The sequence below is a fragment of the Podarcis cretensis genome (genome assembly GCF_951804945.1).
Source record: "Podarcis cretensis genome assembly, chromosome: 6".
Taxonomy (NCBI): domain Eukaryota; kingdom Metazoa; phylum Chordata; class Lepidosauria; order Squamata; family Lacertidae; genus Podarcis; species Podarcis cretensis.
In genome coordinates this window covers 71,840,265-71,865,420 of record NC_137175.1, presented here as the reverse complement: position 1 = coordinate 71,865,420, position 25,156 = coordinate 71,840,265, and the positions used below count along the sequence as shown (strand labels likewise).

The 25,156-nt window shown below is 42.9% G+C and overlaps 1 protein-coding gene across 5 annotated transcripts in view; it reads left to right on the top strand.

Annotated features, from left to right (window-relative positions):
* The window catches only part of DDAH1 (dimethylarginine dimethylaminohydrolase 1), a 126,559-nt gene extending 113,852 nt beyond the window's left edge, over positions 1-12,707 (top strand). For all 5 annotated transcript variants that reach the window (XM_079981706.1, XM_079981708.1, XM_079981707.1 and 2 more), the window contains 2 exons: positions 10,273-10,416; positions 11,772-12,707. In XM_079981706.1, coding sequence (XP_079837832.1) covers positions 10,273-10,416; positions 11,772-11,888 — 261 coding nt within the window. In that variant the 3' untranslated portion in view covers positions 11,889-12,707. The remainder of the gene's footprint in view (positions 1-10,272; positions 10,417-11,771) is intronic.
* The last annotated feature ends 12,449 nt before the right edge of the window (positions 12,708-25,156 follow it).

The following is a 25,156-nucleotide window of genomic DNA, read 5'->3' as shown; positions in this document are numbered from 1 at the left end:
GAAGAGTGCACCCAATTATTCTTTCCGCAGTTACAACCCTGGACAGCATTGTTTTTTCCCTGACCCTGCAGCTCCCAAACCACACACACAGACCATAAGTTAATATACTCTCCAAAGTACAATGGTAAAATGCTATCAACAGGTCCTTTGAGAGATTGTTTTTCCAGAGGATTCTCAGAAAAATATAACCTCTGCTGTGCTCTCTTCATCAGGTCTTTGCTGCTTTCTCCCCAGGTTAGGTCATCTCTCAACTCCATTCCCAGGTATCGAAACACCAAGACTTGTTCCACGCACTTCCCCTCAATAATAAGTGACTGAATATTCAATTTACATTTCCCTGAATGCGTTGGGACTTATTTCTGATTGATCATGCATAGGGTGCTGGTGCTGGTCTTAGTTTAATATTTATCTTGCTTGATGCAGGTTGCTGGTAGAACTAGTAGTTCTTCCTCTTTTGGATGGGATCCAAAACTAAGACCCAAAGTCAAGGGAGAGAAGATATAAACATTAAGGGCTGGCGCTACCATTGGGCAGAGTGAAGCAGCTGCCTCAGGTGGCAGATGCTGGGGGCAGGAGGGCCACAATGAAGCACCAGAGGACAGAGCTGTGGATTCCATGTGGCCTGCCCTGCACCGCTAGGCTAGCCTCCTGCCCCCAGGTCACCAGTGTTGAAGTAAGATTCAGTGATCTGTCCAGCTGGAATGGAGTGGGGTGGAATGCATGGGATTAAAAAAATAGGGATGACATGTTGTCTTTTGCCTCAGACAGCAAAATGGCATGGTCTGGCCCCGATAAATATCCATGTCTTCCAACATCTACAGAGTGTTTAATAGGATCAGTAAGTAACGGTCTTTCGTCCAAGATTTATTTTAGTGGCTAATGCTGGTTGTTACAAAGAAAGAAAGAAAGAAAGAAAGAAAGAAAGAAAGAAAGAAAGAAAATGAGGTAACTTGCACTCCCTTCCTAAATCCTCTTCCAGTAGGCCAGTAGTGCTTCTGACTTCCATCAGGAACTTTAGCTCTGAGAAGTCTGGAGCATGCTCCGTGTAACTTAGATTTCCACGTCAGCCAATAGATATCTATCTAAGTATTATGCTTTAAATGGCCTCACTATCCTGTGTTTTGTTTCTCGAGTCACTTTTTAACAGCCCTTAGAGTCCTGCTGAGGCAATACTTGAACGGATGCCTATTTCTGATGTAATTCAGTTAAAGTTTCATTAGCCCTGGGGACACAGGCTAGACAAAATCACCACTAGGAATTACTGGAAGAACAAAAACCCACTTTATTCCTATTATGCTCTCCTTCTCATCCCTTCCTTCAAATGTAAATCCCAAGATTCTGCTTGTTTACTTAGCTGGCTGGGCAAACATGAATGTCCAGCTACCAGGCTCTGTCTAATCCTCTAGAGCTTGTATCAACTTTACCAGGCAACGCACTTCTGTGCTGCTTGCAGTAGGTGGACAGAGGCTCTGACTTATTCAATATCGAGTCCTGCTTCAAGCCATCTGTCATTTTCAGGCACTTCAGAGCTTTCCCCTTAGTTCCAAAAGGCTTTTGTACATGACAATCTGAATTCCCATTCAGGCTTAAGTACTATTGCATATGCGCCAGCAAAAAAACAAAACAAAACTTTGTGCATATTTTTCTGGAATATTATATACTAGTTATTTTCCAGTTCACTAACTGCTGAGTTTACAGAGAAATGAAGAGGTAACATGCTTTACACGTGAGACTTCTGGCTGGTGCTGATCATTGTGTGCCACTGAATTGTTCTCCTCTTGATTGGGTTGGGTTCTTGGTGCAGATGTATATTGGACAGAACTTAGTGTGTTCTGCAGCTGGGAGAGAGAGAGATGGAGGGAGGGTCTGCAAGGGGCACAGATACCCACAGGTTTGGTGGAACTGCAGCAGCTTGCAAATTTCTCTAGCATCTGAAATCCTATCTGAGGGTATTAGAATGGAGCAAATAGGTAGAGCCATATAACATTTCCTGGGTAGATTCTGTGAGGACTGCTACATAGAGATCTAAACGGGTTGGCTCTTAATAATGTTATTATTTGTACTCCGCCCATCAGACTGAGTTGCCCCAGTCACTCTGGGCAGCTTCCAGCATATACAAAAACATAATAAAACATTAAATATTTATAAACTTCCCAATGCAGGGCTGCCTTCAGGTGTCTTCTAAAGGTTATGGTATGTAGTTACTCATCTCCTTGACATTCTGATAGGAGGGTGCTCCACAAGGTCGGTGCCACTACCGAGAAAGCCCTCTGCCTGTAACCTCACTTCTTTCAGGGAGGTAACCGCCAGAAGGCCCTCTGTGTCCGGACTGAATGATGGGGGTGGAGACACTCCTTCAGCTATACAGGGCTGAAGCTATTTAGGGCTTCAAAGGTCAGCACCAGCACTTTGAATTGTGCTCTGAAACGTTTGGAAATGCTGTTTTAAACGGCATGTGGTGAAAATGCTTTTCATCCTGGGTTTCATATGTATTCCCAACATATTGCTGTGTTAATTTTGGAAGTAATGGTAGTTTTCTACTACTTCAGCATAGTGGATGCTGATCGTTCTTAATTGCATAGCTGTAGTTGACACATTACTCTCCTAGTGAGACATTTGTCATGGGATATCAAAGTAATTGAAATAACACTAATTAGCTCCAAGTATATCTGTAAAGAGCAAATTAGCACAATTTCTCAAGAGCATTCTGACTGTAGGAGAAAGCACAGCAGCCATATAATAATTTTACCACTGGTGCTGAGGGCAGTTGAGTAAGAGCCCAACAACCCGATACATAGAGAGCTGTATCCAATGTTAGTCCTGCTGAGAGTAGACCTATTGAAATGAGTAAACCTAAGGTACTCATGTTCATTAACTTCTGTCGGTCTCCTCTGAGTAGGACTAGCATTGGGTATAACCACAGAGTCAAGGATGGCACAATGTGTCCTTGTCTACATATGTAGACATACACACTAATGGAACACACATAGGTATGTTTAACCAAGAGTCACAGTGTACCCTGACTTGAGGTTTGCTTTTCTTAGAAGGGCAATTAGGTGCAAGATAACAAGCCAAAGTTTAGTGCAAGTATGGAGAACTACTGGCACTCATGCATAATTAGGCTCTCTAGGCTTCCCCCACCTGGCTTCCAAGACCAAGCTGCACCTTTTCTGAGAACCTGCTAAAACGCAACACAGCATCTCATGGACCTGAATCTTCTGCCCTTCTTGGGCCCATGGCTCAGTGCACCTGCTCCATATCTCCTGGGGCTATTGGAGAATTGTCAGCCATTTGTCTTCCACCCCTTGAATTCTCAGGTTTGATCTCCTGGTCTACTACTGTGTTCCTGCAGCTTAAGTTTATTATTCAAATGAAGTTATTCTAGGTTTTTTGTTTAATTCGTTCTCCTGCCAGGTTGACCTTCTCCACTATTTCAGTGTTGTTGCTTTTGACTGAATCCACACGCTCGCTCAGATCGTCTGGCTTATTGTCTAGCGTTGTCACCCAGCAATCTTTTAAGTTCCTCTTTAAACGATGAATGTTGTTGCAATAACTTCCCCTTCGCTGCGTTAGTCAGCATTGCCAATGTTATTGGGGCTTCCTTGGAAGGAGATAAACTCCCTGTTTAGGAAATGTCTTTGGGGGTTCAGATGTACCGAGATTATTGTTGCAGAAAATGCAATTGCAGATTAAGGAAGGCGGATTTGGAATTCCAGATCTGGAATTTGTATCATCATGCTTATTTTTTGGCAATTATCGAACATTGGAGACCTGCTGAAGGTCTTAATCTCCCGAATTGGGCAACCCTAGAGCATACATATACCTGTATAGCACTTTTGGTTGGGTGGACAGTATTAGGATCAAAATATTTGAAAGTTCCAACAACTCCTGAAACAATCAAGTCAGCTAATGAAGGTTGATGCTGTTTTCAGGGCCTGCAGCTTTCCTAGAACCTTCAGCTTTTAAAGTATGCTGAAACCTCATGTTATCAGTTCTGCCTTTCCCCACTATTCTACCACAAGCACAGAGATATTGTTTATTAAGCTGCAGGTCACTTTAGGCAGGCTTTGGGGTCCATTTGTACTGGGTGAGCCGGGTTGCTGCCTCGCTACGCCAGCATCTAGCAGGCACTGAAGCGCTGTCCCCTTATACATTTTCTGAAACTTTTTTTTTCAGATTTCTCTCTCTCTTTTGCTGCTGTTGCATAATAAACTGGGCGAATCTGTGATTGGGAAAGAGTTCAGCTAACCACAGAAATGCTGAGAGTACAGCAATTAACCATAGCAAAGAAAAGTTAGCAGAGAAATTAAGCTAGTAAACAAATGTGTGTTAAAAGTTTGGGACTCCTCTAATCATGTACCTCTGGCCACCCGGAGCTTGCCAGCTCTTGTGACTGGGGAAGCTGTCCGCTTGGCTTACGTAAATAGGAACTTGGCTTCCCTTGTTCTTGTTCTTGTTTGCTTTCCTTTGCTTTTCTGAGGACCAACTTCCCTTCTCTTCCCCTGCTCGTGTTCCAAAAGACAGGATGTTCATTCTCCGAAATTTCTTGAATGCAACAGCAGTTTGAGCCATTTCCTGGACATGTTTTTTGCTTTCTGCAGGAGTTCCTATGCAATGGCTGAAGCTATGGCCCCAGTGCCGCCTTGTTTCAAGGTTATATCAGAAGAGGCAGCAGAGCAGCTCAGGGACACCATGTCAAGAGTAGTGCAAATCTACAGCCTGGTTATCAGTTAGATTCCTAACTGCCTCTGAAAGGCCAAAGTGAAATAATGACGGAAGTATCCTGTGCTTTTTTTCAGCCAGAACGCACCAGAGTGCAGCTCCAGCACCTCTCAGGTTGGCGCTATTGTAGGCCAGAACTACACCCCCCCCACTTCTTGCCTTTACATACTTCTGAGAAGCCCCAGATGAACATTTCAAGTCAAAATCGCAACTGGCCAGTGTGTTGCTCCATAACTCCACCTAGCTGCTAGCCACTCCTAGCTGTAATTGGTAAAGCTATGGATCAGGGCCAATTTGTATTTCTTTTTCTTCAATCCATCTCCCATATAGTGAGCCAGTGTGGTGCAGTGGTTAAGAGCAGTGGACTCGTAATCTGGGGAACCGGGTTCGCGTCTCCGCTCTGCTTCACTCCTCCACATGCAGCTGCTGGGTGACCTTGGGCTAGTTACACTTCTTTGAAGTCTCTCAGTCCCACTCACCTCACAGAGTGTTTGTTGTGGGGGAGGAAGGGAAAGGAGAATGTTAGCCGCTTTGAGACTCCTTAAGGGGAGTGAAAGGTGGGATATCAAATCCAAACTCTGCTTCTTCTCTTCTTAGTGGCGGCAGGCTTTAAGCTTTTCAGCCTTGCCTCCACCATTGCCTCCACCATCGCGCACGTTTGCGTGAGGGCCCTTCCGAGCTGCCCTAGCCATCTGCCTGAATCTAAGAGAACGAATGAGGAGGGAGTGCATTTATTCGACCTACACCAGAATCAGGGGCAACCCCTAAACCAGCTAGCTGTAGTTTTTAGTACCTCCGTGAGTGGTGAATGCAGCTGTTGTCAAACCGGCATCTGTTCAGGGGTGCCCCAGTAGCCTGGCGACTTATTGTAACAACTTAATGGTGAGTTCCGACACCTGTTTTCTTGCGGGGGTGGGGAAGCAGTGGTGGTGGTGAGGTGCGCTAAAGAGAGTGTGCCTTGTGCCTGCATGTGTGGTCAGTGTGCATGCTGTATATGTGTTTGTTGTGTGCAACATGCATGGTGCTGGTGTGAGTGTATATTTGCCGTATGTGTGATGAACGCACATGTGGGTGTGAGTGATGGAAGCCTGCTGGGAAAGGTTAGGTAAAGGGAAGGGGACTCCTGACCATTAGGTCCAGTCGTGACCGACTCTGGGGTTGCGGCACTCATTTCGCTTTATTGGCCGAGGGAGCTGGCGTACAGCTTCCGGGTCATGTGACCAGCATGACTAAGCTGCTTCTGGCCTACCCGAGCAGTGCATGGAAACGCTGTTTACCTTCCTGCTGGAGCGGTACCTGTTTATCTACTTGCACTTTGATGTGCTTTCAAACTGCTAGGTTGGCAGGAGCAGGGACGGAGCAACGGGAGCTCACCCCGTCACTGGGATTCGAACTGTCGACCTTCTGATCGGCAAGTCCTAGGCTCTGTGGTTTAACCCACAGCACCACCCGCGTCCCTGCTGGGAAAGGTTAGCCACCCATAATAAGCCTTCCCCATCCAATCTACCACATGTTAAGTTGGCTGTTCCGTATTCACTCTTTCCCTGAACACCATCTGTTTAAAATAAGGTCTCCAGCAGTTGAAAGGAACACCAAACTAAATATGTGATGTCTCATTTAAAAAATAAAAAGTAATAACAGAGATTTGACTGGAATGGGGTTCGAGGCACAATGGAACAATGAGAGCTGGGATGACAGCATGTGAATGAAGAATACTCGGTCTGTTTAGGGTCTTTGCTGGGCACATTTAATTGCATTACTTGTTATCCTAGACTTCAGTTGGCAAAGTATGCCTTGTAAAACACAATTGGAAAAAATGAGATTGGGGGCTTTGGAAATTTCTTTGTTTGACATCAGGAAAGCGTGACTCAGGCTTTGGAGAATGCAGACCAAAAATTGCCCTGCACAGGAAGGACAGAATTCCCAGAAAAATTATGCATGAAGGAAATGCCAGGCTCTTAGTGTAGATGGCCATGCAAAGGTCTCTGGGCAGGAATCCAGATTCACACATACTGAATTTGTGACTGTTTTAATCTTTGTCAATAATGAAGTTTCCCCCTGTAGTACATCTTAAACACAGCACACTCTTAACCTGAAACTGTTCTTAACTAGAGGCGTGCTTTCGCTAATGGGGCCTCTTGCTGCCACTGCACCGCTGGCACATGATTTCTGTTCTCATCCTGGGGCAAAGTTCTCAACTCGAGGTAACTCTTTCAGGTTAGCAGAGTTTGTAACCTGAAGCGTTTGTAACCTGAGGCATTTGTAACTCGAGGTACCACTGTATGCTTGTATCATCTTATATTCAGAAGGCCTTTCTGCAGCAAAATCCAATCCATCACTACCATCTTTTAACTGCTAGCTGAAAGAGAGGTTTAGGAAGAGAAGGGTTTCATTTGCTCCAGCAAGACCTTTCGGTGCATTGTGGTGAAAACTGGTTTGCATCTAAATGGTAAATGGAGCAGCTTCTTCCCATTAGTAGTCCCAGAATGAAATCCTACTTGTTTTGCTGTTTTAGGGCACCACGAAACAGCATTTTCATCAGATGGTTCTCTCAGTTATCTGCATAAATTTGCAATTTGCTGTGCTATCAATACATTGTAGAAGATGTCTCGTTTGGAGCACTTTGTCAGCAGCACTGATACTGCTGAAATTTGAAAAAAAGGTTCTGAATATGCATTTTCCCATCTCACAGTTCCCAGATGTATTCCAAGAAGATCTCACTTGTCCTGAAATCCTTTGTCTACATGGAATTTAAATGAAAAGTATTATGGGTTTATGTGCCAGGTTTGTGCTTGTGCAGTCTACATTCATTAGGTTAGGCACTCAAAGCCAGCAGCGATGTTGGTACATGTTCAGAAGTTAATTGCTTTGATCCTTATCTTGATGACACTCTGGTTTGTAGACTAAAACTTTAAAAAATGGAAATGTAATTTACAGAGCAGTACCTTGGCTCCAGTTGTGAGCAGTCAACTGCACCTGGAATTTCCAAGTTTGAAAAAGTCATGTATGCCTCAAGAGCATACATGTCCTGCATGCAGCCCAATCTTGGCAAATAATAGACGAGCAAGGAATAGATGCAGGTGGGCTTGTGTGCAGGTGGGCAGTATGGCTGAGGGAAATATATTGCCAGAGACCGTGCTGACTTTCCTGTCCCCCACACTTAATGGTGTTGAAGAACATGCATGGCATGCATCTTTTAAACTTTATTGTATAAAGAGTCGCATGCAAAAAGCATTCTGAGACTATATGAATATAAATATTAATAACTAATACACACATACACAGAGAGAGAGATATTCTCCAATAATGCTTTAAATTGCTGGTTTGATTCGCAGTCAAGCTGATGGGAGTTGGCTCATTGCTGACATCAAATGCAGAGCCATCCCTGCACCACATGGCTATGACTCCTCTTGCATAGACCTGTAGGTTGTCACATTAGAGACAAAACACTGCTATTTTGTCATTCTAAAGTGTTTCGTCTCTTTCTATTGGCCCTATTTTCATCTAAGGAATGGAGAAATAATGTGATCTGGTATAAGTCAGATTCCATTGTCCCTATGTGATTCCTCAAATCACAGCTGTGGGCCCATCCTTATACCCTTTTTTTAAATGTTAGTTACTTAGAGCAGTGGTTTTCAACCAATGTGTCATCGCACCCTGGGGTGCCTTGAATGATGGTCAGGGGTACAACCCTGCCCTCTGTCCCTCTTTCCTTCCCTCCCTTCCTCTGATGTCCTCTCGCGTCTCTGCCTCCCAAAGGCTTGCACAGCTGTTTGCTGCAGCAGCCCTGGCTACAAGCTCCCCAGGCAAATGGTGCCTCTGGGGCTGGCCAGGGGGTGCTGGTTGCCAGGAGCAGAGGTGACCTCGGAGTAAGTAAGCAGGTGAGGGAGCCCAGCCAGCCAGTCCACCAGCCCTTGCTGTTGGGAATGGACAGAAAAGTCCCAGGCCCCTGTGGGGCAGTGTGAGGAGGCACCTCTCTTTGTGGCAGGGGGGCAGCTCAGAGACCAGGGGTGGCAGCAGTGGCTGCCCGGAGGACTCCCAAGGAGAGGAGGCTGAGGGAACACTCCACAAAGGAGGGTGTTTATAAAAAGGGTAAGAGGCTGCCAGCTCTGCAAGCAAGGGGTGACATATCTGAGCTCCTGAGCCCCACAGGGGTGCCGAAGAAAGAATGTAGTTGGGCAAGGGATCTGTGGACTCAAAAAGGTTGAAAACCTCTGACTTAGACTATTAAGGTAAATAAAAGAGCTTAAAATGGTTCGTTTGATATTCTTCCACAGACACTATGTGCACAAACTATGGGATAGTATACAACACAAGAGATTGACTTTGCTGTTTCTATATTTGTGTTTGGTTCACATCTTTGGTTTTGTAATCTACTATGTGATTTCCAAATGCCTTCTGTTATTCCAGAGTTTGGTCTTGGTTTAATTTGCTGTCTCACTTGGGGGTCTTACATCTCTCAGAAAGTATCACTCAGTATAAGATTACATATTCCAAGGATTTGTTGCATACTGTAAAGAAAATCAAAAGGTGTTTGGTTTCTGTGCCTTCTGTTTAAATGATTGTTTGCAACTGACTCAAAATACATTCCTGAGAGCTGAGCAACTGCTTCCATAAAAAAGTACAATAGCAGGGATTTATCTCCCTTTTCCCTTCAAGAGTGAGGCACCCAATTTGTGTCAGATCATATCCAATCACAGGTTCTTTTTGCACTGATACCAGGAAGATGATGCTATGATAAATTATATACCTTAAATGGAACCTAGACAGGTTTACTATGAACAGATCTAGCACAAACTAAATTAATTCTCAACCAAGGTAATCCAGATATTGTGCAAAGTATTTGCAAAAGAACTCATCCTGCCACCTGTTTGATCTTGAGATTTATCTATTTAATTGGTGCTAAATGCATATAAGAGCATGAATCCGTTGCAAGGATCATCTAATTCACTGTTCCCTATCCTATAGTGGTCAACCATATACACCTGCTCCCTCTGTGGCAATCAAAAGTATCACTGCTTCTGCCTGCAGTCTGAAGTGAAACAGTCCAGAATTTCTACCAGCTTAGTTTATCACTTCATTCTGAGTAACTGAAATTGAGGGTTGAAACTTCCATAGAGGGCATGTGCTATTGTCAACTGCAATCCTATACACACTTAGCTACTGGTAAATCTCATTGAACTCAGCTGGTTTACTTCTGAGTAAATATGTACAGCAGACTTGCCCTGTAAATGCCATAGCTCTTTCCTAGAAACTGATGGAAATGTACAAGAGACAATAGCAGGCTTTACTTTCAGAGACTTGCTTTAAGAAATCCTTCTGCCATCTTGGAAAGTATGCAGTCCTAAATTGTACAAATGGAATTCATTGTGACTTTGCTTTGTGCTAATACGTTTGGGACTTGGAAGTGCGTGGTATGCATTAGAGACCTCTCTGCGGAAACAGTACCTTTGTGCAATTATTTCTTGTAACCCCCTCCCTCAGAAGAGCCCCCCCTTACAGCTGATGAAATCTTGCTCTAAAGGTCCCCACCTTAACTTTCCATAACAGACGATGCAGCAGATGAGTGACCACCGCTACGACAAGCTTACAGTTCCTGACGACGCTGCAGCAAACTGTATATATTTAAACATTCCTGGCAAAGGTCACATCTTGTTGCACCGAGCCCCTGAGGAATATCCAGAAAGTGCAAAGGTAAAAAAGCAAATAGAATAAAAGCTCCTTCTTATAAGGTGCCGATCAATGCCAAACTAATAGTGGCTGTGTAAGGGAAGGTGCGGAACGTTAGCAGTGCCTTCAAATACTAGCAATTTCCTTCCCCCCTTGCACCGAAATGCTTCTGTGTGTTAAAGAGGAAAAAAGGAGTGGAAAGGTGAAAGTTTTATGTGCATGGTGCTAGCAAAAAAAATTAAGCAATGTGCTGTGAACTCCAACAGCTTTTCTTAGCTGCTCCAGGTGATGGCACAAAGGTTGCCATTTCCAAGGATGTACCTGAGTTCAGAGGGATGCGGATGGCGCTGTGGGTAAAACCTCAGCGCCTAGGACTTGCCGATCGTCAGGTCGGCGGTTCGAATCCCCGCGGCGGGGTGCGCTCCCGTTGCTCGGTCCCAGCGCCTGCCAACCTAACAGTTCGAAAGCACTCCCGGGTGCAAGTAGATAAATAGGGACCGCTTACTAGCGGGAAGGTAAACGCCGTTTCCGTGTGCTGCGCTGGCTCGCCAGATGCAGCTTGTCACGCTGGCCACGTGACCTGGAAGTGTCTTCGGACAGCGCTGGCCCCCTAACCCTAACCCTAACCCTAACCCTAACCCGGCCTCTTAAGCGAGATGGGCGCGCAACCCCAGAGTCGGACACGACTGGCCCGTACGGGCAGGGGTACCTTTACCTTTACCTTACCTGAGTGCAGAGCATTTTTGTATCATTCACATGTGTTTTCATAACTAAAGCATAGGAGACCTGGTCACAGCTCCTGATGCTTAAGTTGATCCTTCATAGATCTTGTAAGTTTTCCATCATCTCTGCTCTGTAAAGGATTCAGAGTGCAGGTTCGGGATACTTGCTGCTATTGCAGTACTGTTTGGTTTGATCAGTTCTATAAGTGATGCCGACACATGCTGCGATTTTTAACCACCTGATAGTTGTGCAGGTCTTTCCTTGGTTTGTGCCATTAGCACACTTGCATTTTTTGCTCCGATGAATCATTTCCCTGTATCCCCTTTCCAGTTTTAACAATTCATTGGACCGAGAGAGGTTTTTAACCAGGCCTCCAGAAAGCGCTCCCCCTAAAGGCCTCTTTTTAGCCCTCATTAGACTGAAATATGTGTGTGTGATCTGGGAGCTGTAGACTTGTGTGTGTGTGTGAGAGAGAGATTTCCAAGTCAGAACAGCGGGAGGGGGGAGGGGGGAGGCATAAGTAAATATGGAACCGAAGCACAATTTTAGTAGTGCAACCTCTTATTTAAATACTTAGAAACCGTTTCTGTGAAAGTAAGAAATTCACAAATATAACACCTTTTCCCTCTTGTTTCTCTCTCCCCCTCCCCCAATAGGTCTTCGAAAAACTGAAGGACCACATGTTGATCCCTATAGCAAACACAGAGCTTGAAAAAATAGATGGGGCGCTCACTTGTTGTTCTGTCCTTATTAATAAAACTTCACAATTATGAGTTTACAGACTTCCTCCCTTGTAACTGGCAATAACGTACATGCAAGGCAGACGAATCTGTACCCACTTTTTATTGGTTCCCTTGACAATCTACTGTACCACTGTGCTACTAACCTTTGTTTACAATGGTGCCCTTTCAGGTGGTAATTAAGGTGTGTGTGTATCTGCTTTTTTTCTGATGTAAAAGACTCTGCTGCATGTTTGTCTGGACTTAACCGAAGACCATTATGACAATTAGTGGTTTATATAGTTGGTGTGAAACTGATCTAGAAAGCAGACGTAGGGGGCCACATCTAACATTACTTTTAAATGACACAAACCTTATGACCCAGGTCTGAAATGCTACTTTATAGAGTGCTCAGGTGCATATTGTGTACATTTCACTCCCAAGGCATGCTTTAGGTGCAGGATTCCAAATGTATGAAGCAAGTCAAGTCCCCTTAACGGCACATGCAGACAGGTGCTAGAGAAAGCATAACTTTTAGAATTTAGCCTCCCTTCACACAAGCCAGCTTTATTGTTGTATTGTGTCCAGCAGTATGCTGATGACTGCCTACCTTGTACCCCAATGTAATACAGGGGTTAGGGGCCGATGGTCCAACTCTTTGCTTCTGCTGATGTTGACTTCATCACGGGAATTTCAAATTTGTTCCCATAAGGGCTTTCTCGTCTTCTTTCCCCATTGATCTGCCTACCTTCCATCCCAGGTATTCATGGCCAAAAAATGACCTTTAGAAATAACAACAAAGCTACAGGTTATCTTCATGTTAGAAAAGAGATATGGCAGAAGGAAGGGGCTAATTACCATATTTTTCGCCCCATAGGGCGCACCGGCCTATAGGACGCACCTAGTTTCTTTGGGGGGAAATAAAGGGGGAAAATTTATTTTCCCCCCCAGGTGCGGGGCTAGGGCGGGGGAAGCCCAAGCCTCCCCCGACCCCAGCCCCCAGAACAGGCTGCTATCCGCAAGCCTAGGGAGCCTCACAGGAAGTCGCACCGGTCTCCCCAGGCTTGCGGATATCTCTCCCCCGAGGTTGTGGGGCTGGCAGTGGGGAGAAGCGCTCTTCTCCCCAGTGCCAGCCTCCAAACCAGGTCGGGGAACAGCGGGATGGCGGCGCTCCACCTCCCCGCTGTCCCCCGAGCTTGTGGGGCTGCCCGATATCTGCATGAAGCCCGGGTCGCGCTGTGCAGTGCGCCCCAGGCTTCGGGATGCAGGCTGCTATCCGCAAGCCTTGGGAGCCTGACGGGAACTCCCACGGAGCTCCCAAGGCTTGCGGATAGCTTCTTGAAGCCTGCATTTGCCCCATAGGACACACACACATTTCCCCTTCATTTTTGGAGGGGAAAAAGTGTGTCCTATAGGGCAAAAAATACGGTAACTCTTCTCCCTTCTGACCACTTTTAAAAACTAATTATTGGTCTACCTTCTGGAGAAAAGTTATGGTACTGTATATTTTCAGTAAAAAAGGAGCTTGAGGAGGATTTTGTGGGGGGGGGGGTTAGATGTGAAAGGCTTTAGCAACCCCTCCCTTGCTTATTACTCCACTTGGACTTGAAGATATCCACAGCTGTTTTTCTTTACGAAAGGACTACATGTGACTGCCATGTAACTTCTGCCATGTAACTTCTATAACCTCAGGCTTGAGCGATAGCTGGGACATAAAGGGCTCAGAGTAATACCAATGCCTTTAACTGGGGATGCATTAAGATGGATTTCACGCCCTCAAATCAGACTGTTACACTTTGGTGGCCTCTAGTCATTTCCCCTTGAATTTTGGGATGCTTGCTCATTAAAGCAAGATCTTTGTGCCTGTGTTAGGTGGGTTGCTTTTGTGCTTTGCTGAAGGCATCTGTTGGGATTGAAATTTACATAGCGTGCCATCACGCATGAGGCTTATATTAGTTCTTGCTTCAATCCATTTTTAATGTAAATGTGAAATCTACATTGGCCGCAATACTCATGTTACGGAGGCCTCTAATGAACATCTATAGCTGACATTGGTTCTGACGTCTGTGCTCATTAAGAGTAATGCAGAAATCAGCCTCGGTTTTATTCATCCCTGACTTTTTCTCTTTTGTTCTGTGTCTCATTTTTTCTTCTCCTTCTCCTTCCCCGTCTACCTTTGCCTCTATTTCTCTTGTCTTCTCTCTTCCAGAAATCTCTATTATAGGTAACTAAAACAAAAGAAATTTGATAGCATCATGAACCTGGGCTTCTGTGTAGTCCTTTTTAGAGTACCAGCTGCAGTGTGAAATGTACTGTGTTTTATTATTCCACAGTATTGTGTTGCTGCTCATGCCATGGAAATGCATTAGAAGAGAATCGTGAGCAGAATCTATTGCAAACGGCGGGTGGCACCCAGGGGAAAAGTGTTACTGCAGAGGAGGATTCTCAGGGGGATTTCATTCTGATAGTCTTGAATTTCAGCAAGGCTTAAACCACTTGTAAGTTTATCCTAGTGTATCCCAGAAGCTGAGATAATGGTCTCTTTGTTTATCAACTGGATAGGCAGATAGCTCAAAAATAAATCTTATATCAATCCTGATAATCAGTCTAAGAATAATCCACGTGTTTATGTGAATCTCAAACTTAATGTTCTGACACCCGTACAGTCAGCCTTAACAAATGATGTTAACAAATTTCTTCTTCATCTCACCTTCACCTATTTTGCTTTACTTTTCATGGAATTTTTTTTGTTTTTAATTTTCGTTTGATCAGAGTTCTTCTGAGAGCCAACAGTGAACTTCTGGGGAAGTTTCGGTAGTGAGAAAGAGATTGCGGGATTTCTAGCTGCAGAAGTTTTGCTTTGGTTTTTTTACTGTGGTGTATTCCTTCGAATAAGGAAGAGAGTTGTCTTCCAACAGGCTGCCATGACTACTCTGTCTAAGCTTTCAGGTTGTTGTGCTCGGAACAATGAATATCTTGGACGATTTTTCTAACTTTTAATTGTGTGACTGTTTACTATGGAATTCAGCTGAAAGAAATATTTCTTATGGTAAATTCTGCAACACGCTTAAGGCCTTAGTCATATGTTTTTTCACCACACACACAAAGAATATAGACAATTGCATTGTCTTGAAACCTGTTATATCATTTCAAAGTATGGAGATACTATCTAGCTCAAGTAGCGCTAGGAACTCTCGAAGGGCTGACATATGGTCTGAGTATTTTATCAACTTCCTGGTTAAGGCCACTATTCTCCAATGCTAATTCTGTCTAGTTGCTGAGGTGTCATAGAAGGAAGGAAGAAAGATCGGGTAGCTGAGTAATAAGGAAAGAATCTCTGAAACTATTGAACCATGTAGAGAATCCAAGAAATGTAAACTGGAAAATGCTACCAATACCATCTTGTTGCCTTTTAGAAGGATTAAGTATACTTAAAAACTCTCTGGTTCGTGATTCTTTTGCCCTTTCATCTCTCCCTTTTGATGATAAATTATACTGCATCTTATTCACTTGTCAGGTATTGCTCATGTTCCACCAAGCCAGAAGCCTTAGAATGAGTTTGCATGAAATTTGTGAAGTGAAATAAACATTCGTGAAAGAGGCAGTGCTGATTCATATGGGAAGGGTTTTATGCAGTAAAGGGAATTAATATGAAAGCAATGCATTTCTTTCGCCATTTGGAATTCAGTTTATAAGAGAGAGAGAAAATAGTGGAAGAATTGCTGTGATTTTTGTGACAGTATATCCCTGCAAGGAAAAATGAAATAAAAACAGCTGCAGAAAGCCACTCTTCAAGAAGTCATCATCTCTCCAGCTGAAGGAGGAAAGAGGAAGAGGTATGAAGTCATCTTCCCCAAACACAAGCCCCACAGCCCAAAGGATGAGAGTTCTGCTCTGTTATGTTTCAGTGGACACCCTGTCAATCGGTCAATCAATCAATCAATCAATCCAATCTCCTTTACTGGCATGCAGGGACCCCTTGCCACAGAAGTAAAATCTGCAAATTCCTGTGAAAGGGTCTTCATCTTTGATGCTTTCTTTTGTCTCTGCATTCCAGCTTCAGAGCTGTGTTGTCAGTACGCCAGGCATATATCTTTCTAATTGAAGACTTGTAGATTATGTTTCTCATCTGCTTTTTGTGTATAAATTTGTGTGATGGGTTGCCTCTGCTGAGCTTTTGATAGTTCATTGAAGGGTTTTTGGGCACGTAGTTTAATTAATTTTATTTATGGACAAATTTGTATGTTGCGCTCCAAAACCAGTTTCTGTATTGTTTCCGAAACAAACAAACAAAAATGGATTGCTATGCCTGATTATGGAACAGTTCTAGGATTGCCAGCTTTCCTGATTTTTATCATTATGGTCCAGGAAATTACTATCACGCCTGGTATCAAGAAACATCCCTCCACAATTGGGGGATTTTCAGAATTTAAAGGGTGTTAATGTAGAGTGAGAGAGACTCATTTAGATCTTTATATGTGTGCATACTTTGTATTCTTCCAGCAGGTACATTTCCCTTCTCGTTATTGTGTGCCACATGGAAGCATATGTAAACACTTGGAAATCTATGCTTCAGAATCAATGTTTGCAGTTCAACTTTGTAGCATAGCAAATTCCTTTCTGAGGCTGGAACTAGACTCTACAGCTAATGCATAGCTATTGCCAAAGCCAATTCTCCCCTTCAATATCTAGAGGTTTGTAACATAATTGCAATGAGTATCCTTATATGTTATGGGTGGGTTGGGGAAAAGGGTATGGAGCTGTTGCTTTCAGCTACTGTCCGCATCTACCTAATTTTGGCCTGAAGCACTGAAACTTTACCTAAATAATAATTTAAGCCTATGTTTGGCAGTTGTACAATCTGATTGCCTGTTGTACAATCAGTAGACTCAAATGGCAAGACCTTTCTTACACACCACTGCTTCGAACTTTGTTATTGAATATTCCATTATAGAAAATAACCATGTATTTAGAAAACTGCTATTTCCATTGAGGGTAGTTCAGCCTGGCCTCCTCTCAGTCCTGATATGTTATAAAATTCTTCAACGTGTATGTTGAGGGCATTTTTAAAAAAAATGCAACACCCTTTCCCTGAAGTGTAGTCTAGATTGGTAAGAGTCCATTTGCCACCTGTTGATTTAGCTAGTAAGGTAAAAGTAAAGGACCCCTGGACAGTTAAGTCCAATCAGATTCAACTATGGGGTATGGTGCTCATCTTCTTTCAGGCCGAGGGAGCTGCCATCTGTCTACAGACAGCTTTTTCGGGTCATGTAGCCAGCATGACTAAACCACTTCTGGTGCAGCGGGGCACCATGCCGGGAGCCAGAGCACATGGAAACACTGTTTATCTCCCCGCTGCAGCGGTACCTAGTTATCTACTCACGCTGGTATGCGTTCAAACTGCTCGGTTGGCAGGAACTGGGACAAAGCAACATAAACTGGCCCTTAACTTCTGATAAAATCTAAAATGACCTCCCTTGCACTACCCAATTCAATGTTCGGAACTGCTTAAATGAAAAGATGGCAAGCCTAGCACTGTTGTATTCTGCAACTTACTTTGTCCCACTGTTTCCTCTGTCATCCATGACCTGCCCAGAACTTTACACTTTCCCCCCAAACACTTTGGTGGTTACAAAATTGGAAGCCCCAGATAAGCTCTCCCATTTCATTTCTTTTTATCCTTGTGTTATTTAGTTTATTTTGGGGCTGAAGAAAGTGATGCAACTTGTGGGTTTCCTTGTTGGACAAAATGTGATCAGTGTCATCTAAGTTTCCCCTCCTTATGCCAACAAGAAGTTTGTATACATGATGTACCTTACATTGCTACACTTGGCATTTTTCCACTCCCACCCACACCACAAAGTATACACTCAGTTGAAATATTTCACAGATATGCCCCGTTTTAGAAGTGTACTGTGGCATTTTTTGTTAAGGACAGGCGAAACACAAGTCCCATATGATGGGATCACAGCTCAGGCAGAACATCATGTTCAGCTTAGTGAAGAACTGTCAAAATCTCCCCCTCCCTGTCTTCTCCCTCACTGAAAGCAAACTCTGGTACAACTTTGGCACATATTTAAATATAGGCAAGGCAGAATCCATTTGAGTAATAATCAAATGTTTCTCAGGAGTTGGTACATATCCATACAAAAGAGAGACTGTGTTGTTGTTTTTTGAAGAGCATTTTTTCATCTGTTAGAAGCTGTGAGCAAAATATCAGGGACCTTACTTGAACTCCCAGAAAGCTTGACACTGGATGCTTGATGGTGTAGCTTGTATGAGATCTACTATGAATCAAGTGCATTGTGTTGCTTTACTATGCACAGATATGACTACTAAATTACCACAGTATTTTAGACTCTGTTACCTTTGAGAGACCTTTATTACAATCCAGTATATTGTTGCCCACTTTTTTGTGCCAAACATCCACGCATTCCATAGTCTGTTAACACTGGAAAAAGTTGATCCAGATTTTCCATTTTGTTTCGTCTTCTGCAGTTTCAGTACTTCATGTACACATATCACTATGGAATAAAGTGTCAGTTGTACCTGGACCGTGTGTGTTTTGTTTCAGTAGACGACTTGAATTTTCTGGTTTACACAAAAGTTTGCATTATTTTGCCAGCCATGCAGCCTACTTAGAGAAGTGGAGTTTAGCAACAGACATTGCTTTTTAACATTGGGTTGGAAATAATAATAATAATAATTCAAATTATATACTACCTCTTATCAGAAGACCCCAAGGCAGTGTACAACATTAAAAACACATAACAGAACATCAATGATATAAACATAATTGAAACATTTAAAAAAACATACTGACAAATCTCGTTTGTGACTTAGGTCAGTGAAATCAATGTGAAAAAATTAGTCATGACTTAAGTCTCATTACAGTGGTACCTCGGGTTACATACGCTTCAGGTTACAGACGCTTCAGGTTACAGACTCCACTAACCCAGAAATAGTGCCTCAGGTTAAGAACTTTGCTTCAGGATGAGAACAGAAATCGTACTCCAGCGGTGTGGCGGCAGCAGGAAGCCCCATTAGCTAAAGTGGTGCTTCAGGTTAAGAACAGTTTCAGTTTAAGAACGGACCTCCGGAATGAATTAAGTATTTAACCCGGGGTACCACTGTAATTTTAATGGGAACTGGCAGTGTAGGGGAGACCCAAATAATTTGGCTGCCTGAGGCAAAGGACAAGATTCCACCCGAATTCTATATTCAGAAGCTGACTAGAATGGCCATGGAAACTTATTTCAATAATTGCAATGGAATAATGCACCTGAAGACAGTGGGCTACTTATGGGGGGGGGGGTGCAGAACAGGACATATGGCATACAAAGCTCTGTCCTTTAATAGGAGGGTATGACCCAGGAGATTCATTCCTGTTGCCTCCCCCCCCCAATCACTAGTTGCCTGACACAGTTGCCTCACTTTCCCAACAGTAGGGCTGGCTCTGTTCTATACAGAATCGAGTCTGTTTGAGCTCAGTAGCGCCTGGTCCCAAATTAAGTTTGTACAGGATCACTGCTGGGCATAGCAAACCAAACCCTGCATGGAGCAGGGCGGGGGTGATCAGAGTGGCAGAACCACCATTGTATCAGAAGTCTCTCAATGCAGAATGGGGTGGTGGTTTTCTTGGTTTGTTGTTGTTGTTTTCCTACACCAGCTCCAGGCTGACACAACATATTGCCCCTCTCACCTGGCAATGGAGCCAACATAGGATCCAGCTTAACTTAGCATTGCTTGGACCATTTGGTAGCCTCCAAACCCATAGTTCATAAAAGCAAAATATTCCCAACTATTATATTGGTAATGCTATTTAGATAATGAGGACTTAATGCTTATATAGCAATGTCCACACTACTTTAATAAACCATTATTGCAGTCCTTAACATCTATCCTGTAAGATGGGTCTGTGTTATTATCCCCTTATTGTAGGTGAGGGTGCAGGTAGTAATGTTTGATAAATTTGATTTATTTCAGATTCTGATTATGAACTGACTTGATCACTGCCTCCCAGACTTGTACCTGTACAGAAGAGAACATAGCCACCGAGAGTGGCTGGGTTATATATTATTATTATTATTATTATTATTATTATTACTACCTTTGGTTTTCACATGCTCTGAATTATGCAACACGGCGCTTAATTTAAAACAACAGAGCAAACTGCAGTTTAAAATCGTATTTTGATATAAAATAGTGCATAAATGTGAATACTGTTGAAAAAACACAGAAAAAACACAGGTCAATATTGAAAATGCAAAGCAGAAATAACTAGCCACTGTATCTTCTTTGGTGTGCTCAGGTGGAGATAATTTGCAAGATCATGATGAGCACCTCACCCCCATATCCTGCACCTCTCATTTCCACTTATTCTAACACTTTAAAAAGGTAAAGGTACCCCCTGACCGTTAGGTCCAGTCTCGGATGACTCGGGGGTTGCGGCGCTCATCTCGCTCTATAGGTCGAGGGAGCCGGCGTTTGTCTGCAGACAGCTTCTGGGTCATGTGGCCAGCATGACTAAGCTGCTTCTGGTGAACCAGAGCAGTGCACGGAAATGCTGTTTACCTTCCCGCCGGAGTGGTACCTATTTATCTACTTGCACTTTGACATGCTTTTGAACTGCTAGGTGGGCCACCACTAATCACTGGTGTGTCATTTGTAAGTACTTGAACCTAACTGGAGCTCTTGTGAAGCAGAGAGTCGAGAAGGAGAAACATCCATGAAGAGGTGCCCTAAAGTCGCAATGTTTCATCAGCATCAGCTTCCCTGTGGCTTGATTTCATGTGGTATCTTTTGAACGAGGCAGCATCTTGTGCTAAGTTGGGAGAACTTTGCAGCTCAGCTCTACAAATATTGACTTGGAGGTAAATCCCACTGTGATCGATTGAACTTACTCTGTAGGATTGCTTCTTTAAAGAGAGGATAATGCTCTTACATTTTTTAAAATAGGAAAACCATTTAGGTTACAGAAAGAATAGTTATATTATTGTTCTACGTATATTGCTTATATTTTTATACCTGCATTTGATTAGTATATATGATAATATTAAAACGTGTGTGTGTGTGTCTAAAAAAGAACAGCATATAAAGGATATATTTAGAGAGAAGGGTTTTTCACAGTATTGTAGTACCATCTAGTGACAGCTGGAGGCTGGTATGACTATTAACATGCAACATTAAAGTCTACATGTAACATTTACCATAGTATAAATCACATTACGTTAATACAATATATAGATTTGTATTTATTTGTGTGTGTGTGTGTGTGTGTGTGTGTGTGTGTGAATGAATCCATCCATCCATCTATCTATACACACAGACACACACATATACAAATAGTTGATATATTACGGTAAAGGTTGCATTAACAACTTGCTGGAAACTGCAGGCGTACAGAGTGCTTTTGTGCTTGGGTCCTGCTTGTGGGTTTCTCAGAAGCATCTAGTTGGCTGTTGTGAGAACAGGATGTGGACTAGCTGGGCCACTGGCCTGATCCAGCAGGCTATTCTCATGTCTGCTTTATTCATATTTAGATTTATTAATTAATTAATCACTTTACCTTCATGGCTGAATGGTAGTTTTTTTTAATCCTGTCTGCCAGCCTTAACGCTAACCCTGAGCTTTCCAAACTGTGTGTCGCGACACATCAGTGTGTTGGCTGCAATGTGTAGGTGTGTTGTGTGAACTCTCCTCTTGGGGCTGGAAAGGGGTTAGTTTAACCTCTGGTTTGCTAGTAAAACTGAATTACTGCTTCGTGAAATGATGCATGTCTAAAAAGTGTGTCACCAACATGAAAAGTTTGGAAAGCTCTGTTCTAACCACTATACCAGGGATTGACCATATAAGCGTGATTTTAGCTAATTTGGCACAGTTTTATGAATACGTAAGGCACAGGTGTAACACACGGGGCCCATGATCAGAATCTCCCACATATTTATTTCTTTAAAGTTAAATAGTAGCTGGATATGTATGTGTTGGATTGGGACTGCAGAACTGCAGCTAATATTGCACAGGTGCAATGTTTTTGCCCTCTACAACTAAAAACACTTGGAGATTGGTGATTTCAGTTGGGGACTGGTATATTGCTGTGTTCCCTTGCCATCCAATATGCAGGGTTTTTTGCTCAATTTCAGAATGGTATTTCAAGGAGGGAACAAAATTGTATCCCAACTGACCAGAGATCCTGGCCTACCTTCTGCTGTAATACATGGGTTTGGCTTTCCTGGAGAAAGATGCCCTGCAAGCATTTTTCCGCATGGCAACTGTTCTCTGCCACAAAGTGGTCTAATCAATGAGATTGATCTAGGCAGGCTCAACTTGTGGGGTATCATTCTTCCACTGATAAGAACATATGAAGCAGTCTTATGCCAAGGAGGCTTCTGCTGGGTTCGCTATAACATTGTAAAGAAGAAGGTAAAAGGTGAGAGGTAAAAGATTGCAAAATTACTTTCTGCAAATTCCCATCTTGGCCCGTGGAAAGATGAGTTTTGCATTAGGGAGTAAATCAAAAACAGAAGGTCCATTTCACGATGCAGAAGCCGAGTTAAATGTGGAAGGAAACAGACAACAGCCATGGCAAAAGCAGGGATGAATGCTGTTGCCACACTTCCAAGAAAGCATCTCTGGCCGAACAGTAAAAGGTAATAAATGTTACATGCATTTAGGAAGACATTTGCATGCACGATGTGTTTTTTCCTTAAAAGTCTGCCGCCTATTTCAAGGTGACCTTTGATGATTGCGAGCCAACAGAAGTTCAGATTGTCAAGGATTAATCATGCGACTGCAAGAGGAAAGGAGTGGTAATAAAACCACTACCTGCACAGCAGAGAGAGCTGGGAAGAGAGCTAAAGAGTCAAGAGCTATGAACGTCACATGTAGATGACCTGGATACAGCAATCATTCTGAGCGATCTCCTTTCAGAGCTCGTTTAGAAGGAAGAGAGAGAAATCTTCCTCTTCCTGATAAGGAAAACTGATTTCATCAACTGACAGCTTACACGGAGAGAGGGTTTCTCAGATATGGTATCAAAGGAGGGGGGCAGGGGGAGGCTGTGTGTTACAAGATTGAACGTGGTTCCTGGTTCCTAGTTCCTTTCTCAACCTAGAGGTACACAACACAAGCAGCTTCAACAAGTATGCACACAACTGCACCAAATCATGAACACGATGACTTGAGAGGATATCTCTTTCAGCATTGTCTCTGACCCCAAGCCTTGTTTTTGTGCCATGGATTCATAGAACTGTAGAGTTGGAAAGGACACTAGGGTCATCTAGTCCGATCTCCTGCAACGCAGGAATCCTTTGCCCAACATGGGACTTGAACCCGTGATGTCCACAAGTTTCGGTGCTAGGAGAGAAACTTCTCCAGCCACTTGCTCCATGCATACACTTCTATCACGTTGCCTCTTTCTCTACAATGTAGGTGGAAATTTCAATCTAGTAGCTATAAATTATAAGAATTTAAAGTAATGCTGGAAATGATTGGGGGGGGGGGGAGAGATTTTTTGGGTGAAAGTGTTAAACAGCAGAGACCTCTAGTGGGCACTCAATAATTAGCACTGCCTCAAATTTGCTTCAGCATTGTATCTCCCATAGTTTAGTATAACGGTCAGTATTTTGAAGGAAGGTTGACATTATCGAAAACATGTTTTACTTTTGTGGAAATAACAATCTCCACCATCTACTAAAAAAATGGTTTCTGGGGTTTTTCCTCTTGTTATTCTGTCTCTCACAGCTACACTAAACCTACCATTAAAATTATGGACTGGTCATTTCTTTGTCAGGGGGCAAACGGGCAAATTTAGCAGGGGATCAAATACTTTTTTCACTCACGGTAATATAATAATATGACAATATTATATTATTACTGCTAGCCTCAGACTATAGTGAATAAAGTATTATTACCAGTGCAATCCTACTCACATGACTACTCAAAAATAAGTCTAACTGACTTAAATAGATACAGGATCAAGGCCTTACAAGTAGGCATACAGAGGGAAATCCCACAATAGTTTCCTTAGGTAGTTCTGTGATTCCCATATCTGTTAACATTAGCTAGCTAAAATGAACATCTATTTAAAGGGTCTTTTCACAAGTGATTACTTTGATAGAATGATAGAATGTGACTGTAAAAAAGGGAGGAAAGAAACAAAGAAAGAAGAAACTAAAGAACACGTCTCTCTTAAAAATGGCTTCAGGGCCTGGCTAGATCAACTATAAGAGGCATATAGTGTGATGGTGTCACAAAAGGTTAGCTATTTAATTCATAATGTAATTCCCAGCAAAACCACTATAAAATTAGAGGTCGTTTCCATATCGATAGACCAGACTGGGAAAATCACAGGTGTGGCACAGGTTCCTGGCACCGTCATGGTGCAAAAACATGATTACAGGGCGTGGATCCTCATGGAATACTTGGGATTTTCTCCTGGCATCTCCCCAAACCTGAGTGAAGAAAAAGGTTACACCCGTGTCCTCGGACTGTACAGTAAAAATAACACTATGGCACCAGTATGGAGCTTAAGGACAGATCCTCACACATCCTCCGAATTTTTATATGTGATTCCGGCAAACCACCATCAAATCACAGAGCACATCTGCGTCCATGTATATTATGCAGTTTGATACAGAGGGTGTGTCTGTCAAACACAAATTCTTAGGGATTTATGCCTTGGGTTCACGTTTTTGTGCCATGAAGCAGCAGATCCATGATTGTACTGTGCAAGTCTATGTAGATCAGGCTTCCTCAACCTCGGCCCTCCAGATGTTTTGAGACTACAATTCCCATCATCCCTGACCACTGGTCCTGCTAGCTAGGGATCATGGGAGTTGTAGGCCAAAAAACATCTGGAGGTTGAGGAAGCCTGATGTAGATATAAACTAATGGTGAATAAATTAACAAATGGTTTTTATTTATTTTTTTTACATTTTTAAGTTAACAATGGTTAACCACAACCTTATATGTTTTAAGCTATGCGTGTTCTATCTCTAGATTTGTTTTGAGCCACCTTGAATCCTGGTTCTAACTGGGGGGGATTGAAAACGTTGGCAGCATTAAGATAAATTCAACAGTGTAAGTTTTGATGGATGTCATAATGGAATACTGAATGGCTTAGTTTGTGTAAAATATGCAGGGATTCATGATATGCAAAATGAACCATGGAAAGAGAAGAAGGGAAGGATGTTTAAATGAGTATTCTAAATTGTAAAACAGAACCTTCCTGGTTCTGTGAGAAAAGCGAGATGTAGATAACTACTGTATAGAAAGAATAACAACAATATTAATAACGCAGCCAAAATAAGCACAAAAAGACC